At 35.4% G+C, this 9,614-nt stretch overlaps 1 protein-coding gene across 5 annotated transcripts in view; it reads right to left on the bottom strand.

Moving 5' to 3' along the window:
• The window catches only part of PAM (peptidylglycine alpha-amidating monooxygenase), an 80,867-nt gene that overhangs the window by 14,421 nt on the left and 56,832 nt on the right, over positions 1–9,614 (bottom strand). For 3 of the 5 annotated variants that reach the window (XM_009696337.1, XM_009696338.1, XM_009696339.1), the window contains exons 14-15: positions 9,044–9,349; positions 3,861–3,990 (exon numbers count right to left, since the gene is read on the bottom strand). In XM_009696337.1, the coding sequence (XP_009694639.1) occupies positions 3,861–3,990; positions 9,044–9,349 (436 nt within the window). The remainder of the gene's footprint in view (positions 1–3,860; positions 3,991–9,043; positions 9,350–9,614) is intronic. The other 2 variants (XM_009696340.1, XM_009696341.1) reach the window with 1 other exon arrangement.

The raw sequence follows: 9,614 nt of genomic DNA, 5'->3' as shown, positions 1-9,614 counted from the left end.
GTATTGGTTCCTTCTTTACCACTACTGACAGTAATCTTCTGTGACAAGTTCTCTTGGTTTTAAACAGTTTTATTTAAAAAGGAGTCTTATACTTGTAAGGACTTGCTCTAGGTATGGATGACCACAACTGGCGAACGAATACTGGACACACTGAACTAATGTTACTGTTAATGTTATTATTAAGCAGCACAGCTAATCACAGAAGAGAATCTTAGCGATGGTAGGTATTGTACAAAAAAACCCACAGAAAACAACACTGTATCTCTGGAGAACTGACCATCTAGACAACTTAAAAAAATTATTGGCTTTCCTTATTATGATTTTGGTTCTTGGTAACAGTGCTGTCTAGACTTCTAAGTATTCCCTGCTAACAACTACCCAGCTCTTTTAGGAATGGACTGCTTTCAGTGTAAGTAAGAGACTGTATGGTATTTTATGCAAAGGAAGTCTAGTGAACTTTGAAATGAGTTTATAGGAGTGATCTTCCATGCATGTTCTCCCTGTCGAGTTTCCTGTTCTAGGAGGAAGACTGGCATGCTACAGAATCACAGTTACTCTTTCCTTCCCAGTGTTTGAGACCAGTTTCCCAGCTAGTCAATGTTCCTTTGTTTTGACTGTTAAATGAGGACACAAACGATGCTGATTACTGCTAGCTTAAAAAAAGTAACACCTAAACCAAACAAACAAAATTACTGAACATCTTACTATTATGCGTCACATTGCTCTGCAGCATGGTTTTCTAATAGGTTCTGCAGTTTGGTATCAATGGACAACTAAAATACACTGCATATGTCACTACTTCTAATTTCAAACCCTAGTGTAACTCCACGGCTGTTTTTCTTCATTTCTCAGCTGGCCACTTCACATTAATACAAACAATTTATTGCTAAATCTAATGTCCTTCTGGTGGTCTACACATTAAATTTAGACAGACCACCTGATCTCATAACGCCTGAAGGCACAACCCTGAGCTCTATTCTTCATCAATATCGACCACCATTGTGGTACTGTGCTCAGCCTAAATGAACCTGCCTAGCTTGGTAAGAATGCAGTAATAAGAATGCAGCTTATATTCTTTGTTATGTCTTTTATAACTTGCATGAATAGCATACATTTTTCATCACAAAATGCAAAATAACTTTCAACTGATTCATTACTTAGCTAGCTGAATAGTTTTAAATTTTTTTTTATTCTGAACAGCACACACTGCATGTAACAAAGACTGTTCTGAAACTGAGGAGACTGTGGTAGAAGAACCTGACTTATTTAAAAGAATTTTTTTTTTTATGTCATGCACAGAAGGAAGGCTACAGCCACTGAAAAGCTGCTACTGTATTATACGGCTAGTCATTGCATAACTGCTTTTGTGTTCTAAAGCATATTGAAGTTGCCTTATAAAACAGCACAGACCATTCATCCAGCTATATTTACTTGAATGAGGATCCAGCTTTTATGGCATGTATTAATAATGCATTGGAAACATTTGTGCATTGCCTAACAGCACAGATAATTTTTGTTTAATTTGTTTTTATACTACGCTGGTGAAGCACTGAAACATAGAAAATAAATTCTAGGCTTTCAGGCTTGATTGATTCATCACGTTTATGATTTGGTAAGGAATATTATACTCTGTTAAGTATATTTGCAGCTATTGATAAACATTAACTTAGAAGCCTGGTAACTTCTTATCCCTCCTCCATACAAGAAGAATTTTTTATTCCGTTTTATTGAAAAATGAGAACACATGTACTCCTTCCTTTTCAGCACAACCCATGAAAGGGTCCCTAGACTATTTCATATGCCCATGACATACCCAAAGATAAAAAGGGAAGGCTGACTGGCTGAGCACACTTCTCTTTGCCACAAGATATGGAACATCAGCTTAACCACAGGCATGTTTTCCAAGTACATACTTTTAAAGTCACAGTAGTCTATATAAATAGGCCTACAGAAGTTTTGGCCTATCTGATTTAAGGGTTCCTACCAACACCAGCTTTCCTATATTTTGATTAACTGCGCTCCACAAGAAGAACAAAACCCCAAAACTTGTGAACAAAAGCCCTCTGAAATAAATTAGGACTTCATGTATAGTTATCTTTACCAAAGGCCCAAAACCAGCTTCGGTTACCAGCAGCTCATCATACATCTTGGTTACGTATCTGGGACTGAATCCTTCTGGTCATATTTACAAGGCCAGGCAGTTGCACTTTGTTCCAACTTCAGTCCCTGCATGATGGCAAATATGGCAAGCTCCCACACAGGACTGATGTGCAGATTAACACTACTAATACTAAATATAAGATAAAGCATTTTTCTGGGAAGTCTGATAATCGCAGGCTAGAAATGCTCAGAATAAGAACAATGACTGCTGTCAAGGACAGGGCTGAGTTAAGTGAACTTGTAGTGTTACCCGGCACAGCTGGTAAGTATGTGGATTTCCAGACTCCAGCGCATAGCTCCGATCTTCTTCTGCACCCACATCATAAGAAAGCTGAAGTTCAATCTGTCTCTTGACATGGTTGATTCATTATGCTCACTTGCTATTTTAGGGAATGTTAATGTTTTTTTGTCTTGTTTAAAATCTGTAGGCTCTCCAAATACTGCTTGGTTTCAAACTCCAGCTTTGTGCTCTGGGTTGTGGGTATACCTCAGATGCCAAACATTCAAAACCACACATTTCAGAAGTAAGAAATGAATACAACTGCCAGCCTATTTTCAAATATTTTTTTCAATTCTTTCTTCAATGACACCAAGAACAGCATTTATGTTCATGCGTAGGAGGATGAAAAAAAACCTAATCAGTATCAGTGAAGCTTGAGTAACAGAAGTTGCAGCACGTGTCATCCTTTCAAATTTTGTAGTCTATATGTATATGCACTTGAGCTGGAGAGATCATTGATACAATGCTCAAGACATAAATGATTGCATTATCTGCTGCATTATGTTATTCAGCTTAAAACCCAAAGAACTTATTTTCCTTCATAAAATAGTATTCTACACATAATTTGTTATTATAATGTTGAGAAAGTTGTCCCCTCTAATTTTCAGAAACTATGTTACCTTAAAATGAATTCATTGGGAGTTGAAAACAACCCTACTGTTTAGCCTTATAGTTATATATATGGAGAACAGACACTTAGAAAGAAGATTTCATGGAATTTTTTCCGAAGTGGCTAAGCAGCTAGACATACCATTTTAAAGCTTGAAGACATAAGGACACTGTACAAATAAGGACACTATACTTTACTTGGAATGTTCTGTTCTTAAAATAATATAGCTTTGAGTATATTACTTTACAAACACTAGAAAAATGGCCACTATAAAGTTTGGACTTTTTTTTTTTTTTTGAGTGAGACTAAATTTAGTAAATTTTATCAAATGAGTAGAACAAAGCCTGTTTTGAGAGACTGCCTTGTAAAAATCCAGTTTTGTTCAGTGGATATTAAACCAAAAAAGAACTGGAGCTAGCTTTGCATGTCTTAAACCCAGGTGATAAGAGTAGCATACCATACTAAAACACCATTCTCCCAGGCTAATTAGCCCTGCTAAAAACATGGAGAAGCAGGGGTACTTAATCTCAGTGAAAATCATACTCACATAGTCATAAAGTTTAAGGACCTAATGTACTATATTCTTTTTCTCTGGAGACACATTCTTACTGTCTAAAGACCTAGTAACCTCATCATCTTAACTGTCAGTACTGCTTCCATTCTGAGTCTCCCAAAGGCACTTTCAGCCAAAGAAGTGAATTTTAAATGGAAAAGGAACTGCAATCTGTCTTGTCCTTTCTTGAGAAGTTATACAAACAGCACACACCAATTTGGCCTTCTAACATGCCATCCAGTAGAGTAACTACTTACTTTTCATCCCAAACATGATCACCTCTGTGGAAGATAACTAGGTTATTTTCAGGGTCCAGAGCCAACCCAGAAACTTGGCCTAGCTGGAGGTCTAACCCAGGCCACTCCACAGCCTCTTCTATGTGGAAATCTGACCAAAGAAAGAAATAAACAAAAGACAGACATTCATGTAGCATATTTTTTAAAAAACATGGTTAACTGGCATTTGGTAGAGACTGTTGGGAATATTACGGACATTTTCTTACATGCAGTATTTCCATTAATGCATTGCAATTTAATTCCATGCATAGTTTTATTATAGTAAAGCATGCACAAGCACTGGCATCCTCCTACATATAGGATGACAGAAACTTTAAAACTGCTTGACTCTGTTCTGTTCTCCATCTTATAAGGATATAGATATGCAGACTCTAGAAGTGTTAGGAGCTCTGCGAATACCTTCTACATTGAAAGATTACAGAAATATACAACTACTATCCAAAATCAGCAGGGGAATTTAAATATTAACTCATCAATGTTTTATTAAAAAATGTGTAACAAAGAATATGAATCACTAAACCAACTACATATCAGAAGCGGTTGATTCATGACTTTTTTCCAAAAAAGCTTTTAACGCTAAAAAAAAATACAAAGAGGGAAGAAAAATAGAACAAGAAGCAAATAAGACAGTAATTCTGTGAAGTGTGCCTACAACATTTCTTACAGTCAACATATGCACTAGTTCTGGATAGCGTTCATATCCTAATCTAAATATTATAGGCATGAATAGGAAATAGATGTCTAAATCTGATGAAAGAGATGAAGAAGGATAGAATATCTGTCATTGTTTATGCCATAACACATTGGTTTTTCGAATAAATACTGGATAGTTTTTGAATAAAAAAATCTGATTTTCACTCTAAATAACAGCACAGGATTTAGCAAGGGAATTACTACTAAAAAGTCAGGTACTTCTTGTGTTTGTCTTAAATCATAAAACTCCTCAATTAAGGGAGACAAATTTAGTTACAACTTAAAGATCAAAAATATAAAAAATTGTTTACTTCAATCTCTGTTTTATAGACTTACAATGACTAAAGCATGAACAGAAAAAGTTGCAGTGTTGGCTACAATGATCAATTTCTCACAGGCCGCTTAAACGCTATTTGAAAGAGGTTTGTCTGGGTTGCTCTGGCAGTATTAAGAGACAGTTAAACAATATTCCCCCAAATAAAAAATGTAACGGCAAGATAAATGTCACTAATTCTGATAAAAGGAAAAAAAAAATCCTAAAATGCCTTCTACACATTAGGAAATCTATCACTCCTTCCTTTCAGAAATTAATTTTTTCAGCATAATTCAGGTATTTCTAACTTGTAGGCTTTATATGTAGGTACATATAGCCAAATCAAAGGTGGAGAGAAAGCAATTTCTTTGCAGTTATGTGAAACTGGAGCTGTTTCACCAGTATTCAATGTGTTTGACAGCATCATGCTATACTTTGCAACTTTCAGTTCACTGAAAGTTTGTGTGTTTTACTGTGATCCTAAACACTAATCATTGGGGTACCATCTAGGCAGGTGAAACATATATCCCCATTCACAAAGTGCCACGGCATCACTGCTTTGAAAAAAGGCAGATCACAGACCTTACATGCAGCACTCAAGGAGTTTGAGAGGATGCAGCTGGGAGTGATCTTCCAATGAAAGGAAAAATGAAATGGGAAACAATGTCCAAAATCTTCAGGTCACCTGTGCAACTGAGCTGTTCTGGTAAGCACAGCCCACCCCTTCCATTTCACTTGGAAGAAATGTACTCTGAGGAGTAACAGCAAGGATGAGGTGGAGGGAAAACCTCTCTCTACAATCTACACAAGGGAAAGATAAAACCAGCACTGAGAACCTACCACAGACTAGGAGATATTTTACTTTTGTTTTAGATACTATAGGTGACAGAGAAACTCTTTAGGCTAATATAAACCTAGGACAAACCTAAGGCAATCAGCAATTGCAGTAAATCCAAGAGAGTAATCAGAAACTTCTAAAAACAAGAAGTTCTACTCTGTAGCAATTTTAGCTGAACAAAAGTTCCAAGCTAAAAGAAAAGCTGCTAAGAAAAAAAATTATACATATTCATGTATAATTCTGTACAGTTCAGTTGGTCACAGAAGGTGCAGTACCAGGTATATTCATGGACGTTAGGATTCTGAAAGGAATAAAAGGTTGGAAATCCGGTGTCTGCTTCCTCACTTGCTCATCCTGTATCAGTTTAAGTTAACTTGCAGAAAAGTTGTGCATGTTTACTCTTACGGTGCCCCTTGGCCTCTGAGACTTTTCCAAAAAAAGCTAGAAAAATTAAAAGGCTAAACATAGAAAGTCTAAATGTTGGCCTCTGTAAAATTCAGTCTCTCAAAAGGCATGTACTACAAAATACAAAATGCTTATACTTATTACACTTAAAGGACTAAAAGATTTCTGATAGATCAAAGCAGTAAAATGAATGTGCAGTGAAATACAGTCTAATCACAAAAACTGCAACCTCTACACAACCTTTAGATTTTCTTGAACTTTTCAAAAATTGGTTTATTATTATCTTTTCATTTCCCTTTGCAAATTTCATACTGAAAGACCTTTGATACAGCTTTATGTTAAGGCAACTAGCTTTTCACAAAAACTTACTTACTAAATTTAGATCTCATTTATCTAAGACTAATGATTAATTCCCTACAAAACTAAGTGGTCCATGGAACAGTTACACATGAAACCAAAGAAAATTACTTTTCCCCATTAAAATAATTTACAATTACTTAAAAAAAAATATCTATATAATCATCAGTTTTGTTGTAAATGAGATTTACACAACGAGATCTTCCACCTTGTAATTTAGAGTAATTCCTTTCATCAACAAAACTATAAAGAATTACATAGATTTAGAATATGCAAATCAGCCTCTAGGCTCTCTACAAGTGAAAGAACAAAGCCTTATTTATTGGCAAAACTGCTATTTACTGTACAGAAGTCTCTGAAAGCTCTTGCTAGCTTTTAATATTACAAATTTTAGTCATGTTGCATTTACTCACTGCCATCAGAGCAGTCATTTAAATTTTGACAAATATAACTAAGCACTGCACAAAGGAGTTTTAAAAATTGGAAAATGACACTGTTTGCCCTAATTAGGAGGTATAATTGTACTGGTTGCAGTAATGTTGAACAACCTGACTGATTAGTGATCAGGGGTAACAAGATAACAACAGTGCAGGAAGAGCAGCAGTATAAAGTTAGAAACACAGCATTATAACAACCTTACTTAACATATTGGTCACTTGCTATTTCAGGCCAGTTACATGCTTAAAACTGGAATATTTGCAAGACTAAAAACATTAAACTATTTTAATTTCGGTAATTTTTAAACAGTTATAACATCAATCAGAGTCTTGTCATAAGAAATACTGAGATTTTTTTAAATTCAATGTAGTAAAGAATTTTATGAAGTGTACACTTTTTTTTTTATTAAATCAAGACAAGCTGAAACACTTTGTGTTCCACTCCTTCCTCTGAAGAGGAAACTTCTGTTATGGAAGGTTTTGTTCTTCTAATATGTAAATACTTCCCAGAAAAGAAACTAAACATGTGCCTAAAGATTTTATTGCTATAAAAGTTCTTTTGCCAAAAGATGGCGCTGACAGCTTCTGCAGTTCAGAACTGCAGTTAGCAGTATCAAAAACAAACAAACAAAAAATCATTGCTAATAAAGTTCATTTCAGTTTTCCTTTTTGCTGTAACTCAAAATTGCATCATTTGAAAGTCCATTTATTAATTAGTCCTCCAGCAACAAATTCCCCCCAAGTAAATATATAGCTACTAAAGTAGCTGAGCAAATGCTTTCTGTAATTAGAATTCATGCAATATGGTGTGCCAATTAAGCCATTTATTCAGTTCACTGACACTCCCTCCTCTGGATCAGTTAAAACAGAAAGGAAATTTCTTTTTTCCCCTCTACACAGCACATGCTATTAGTCTGAACTGAACAAACTGGTTTTGCAGAAATGCTACACACATTACTCTTTCAAGCACTTAATTCCAGTGTCACTTATGAAATTACTTATGATTTACACTTATGCCAGGCATATGGTAACATTCCACCTATCTTTTGCCCCTATGCCAATAACTTGACAGGCTCTCATTTAACCAACTAGCATAACATAACATTGGGAAGTCCTCATCTTTGGTTTTCTGTTAAATACAAACCCAAAATTTTGTTGAATTTGAATACTATACCAGAATCTCACATAAGCAGAGACAATACATGTTAACATTCTGAACTGAAAATAAAATTAAATGGAAGATGAATGATGCATATTTGTGTACAACAGTACTTGGAAACATCAAACTGGCTGGTTGCAACATAAAAGCAAGCATGTGCTGCTACAGTTTACGCATACTGATTACTTTCATGCATGCATACCAGTTTCTTTTATGAGATACTAGTCACATGCTCCATTATCTGGCTTTCCACATTAGCAAGTAAGACTAAGCACAATCAGTATCACAAAATGCAAGAAAAACAAACACAGTTGTTCCATGGTTTCTGCTGTCACAGAAATCTGAAGGGAATGAATTGTAATCCTAGTATAATAAAACAGCTTGTCCAAGAATATTTGGATAGCCAAGCCCAATTTGAAATAAATATACAGACAATTTTACTTCTCAAGAATTTTTCACGATTATTCTATCAGAAAAAAATGTCTGATAGAACTACAGCAATAAGTTTTATAAAACCCTGTATCAGACAAACCAAGGTAATCAGAAAACTCCTAAAATGCAGCACTTATCCCAGTGACCATTTTATAGTAGTTACTTGTATTGAGAAAATTCTTCACTTCCCATGACTATTATATCCTGTGTTTACCTTGTTTTAGCATATTGATATCAAATCATTAAGCAAAAATCTTGAGAGCAGAAAAAATACTCTGTGTTCCAGAAAGCACTGGTATTGTGCCATTGGTATACATTCTTTCTCCACACATGGAGGGGGAAAGAAGCCCACTGAAATACCTCTAAAATAGAGGGAGAACATTTCCATAATGAGGAAAACTGTCATGTAAAATACTTCCAAGCATCAACTGATATTCCCTTCAGATTTTGCTAATGTGGATCACAGCCCTTACATTGCATTTCACTGTACAAAATTAACCCCTAACCCACCTCCTGTATGTTGTTTTTCCCAGCTTCCCTCACCATGTTTAGTCTGTTGTAAAGAGAAATGTCTGTTCTCTGGTGGCCTCAAGGTAGACTCTAGTCTGTGAAATTTGTGAATTCTGTCTCTGACAAGAATAGTATTGTCCCTCTCATCATGATTTGTGATCTCTCTGGCAAGATCCTTCTTTTGGACTACATTAGCAATCTCAGCTACAAGATCTGATTCTGCCTTTTCTGTAGGGTTATGCTTATGCACATGCACAACATCTTCCCTTTCTCCTAGCAGCTTGGAAAGGAGTGAATAGAAATCACCTGTACAGAAAAGAGAAAAGATAAGAGGAAAGGAGGAAAAAAACAATTATAACAGATCATGTAGTTTTAGAAAGCCTCAGCAAAGTATAATGTAATAACGTTATTCACACAGTCATTGTCAAAAGTAGTATGAGAGGGAACTGTTTCAGCTTTGGGAACTGAATGAGCCAAATATCTGGTATGAAAAGATAATGTCAAATCTTTATCCATTTTAATTTACGTATAAATGTCCACTTTTACCTGACACTCTGGCATCAAAAAATCA

The sequence above is a fragment of the Cariama cristata genome, unplaced genomic scaffold (assembly GCF_000690535.1).
Source record: "Cariama cristata isolate BGI_N322 unplaced genomic scaffold, ASM69053v1 scaffold283, whole genome shotgun sequence".
NCBI lineage: Eukaryota > Metazoa > Chordata > Aves > Cariamiformes > Cariamidae > Cariama > Cariama cristata.
Note: the sequence above shows the minus strand (reverse complement) of the source record. Positions and strands in the feature narration are given on the sequence as shown.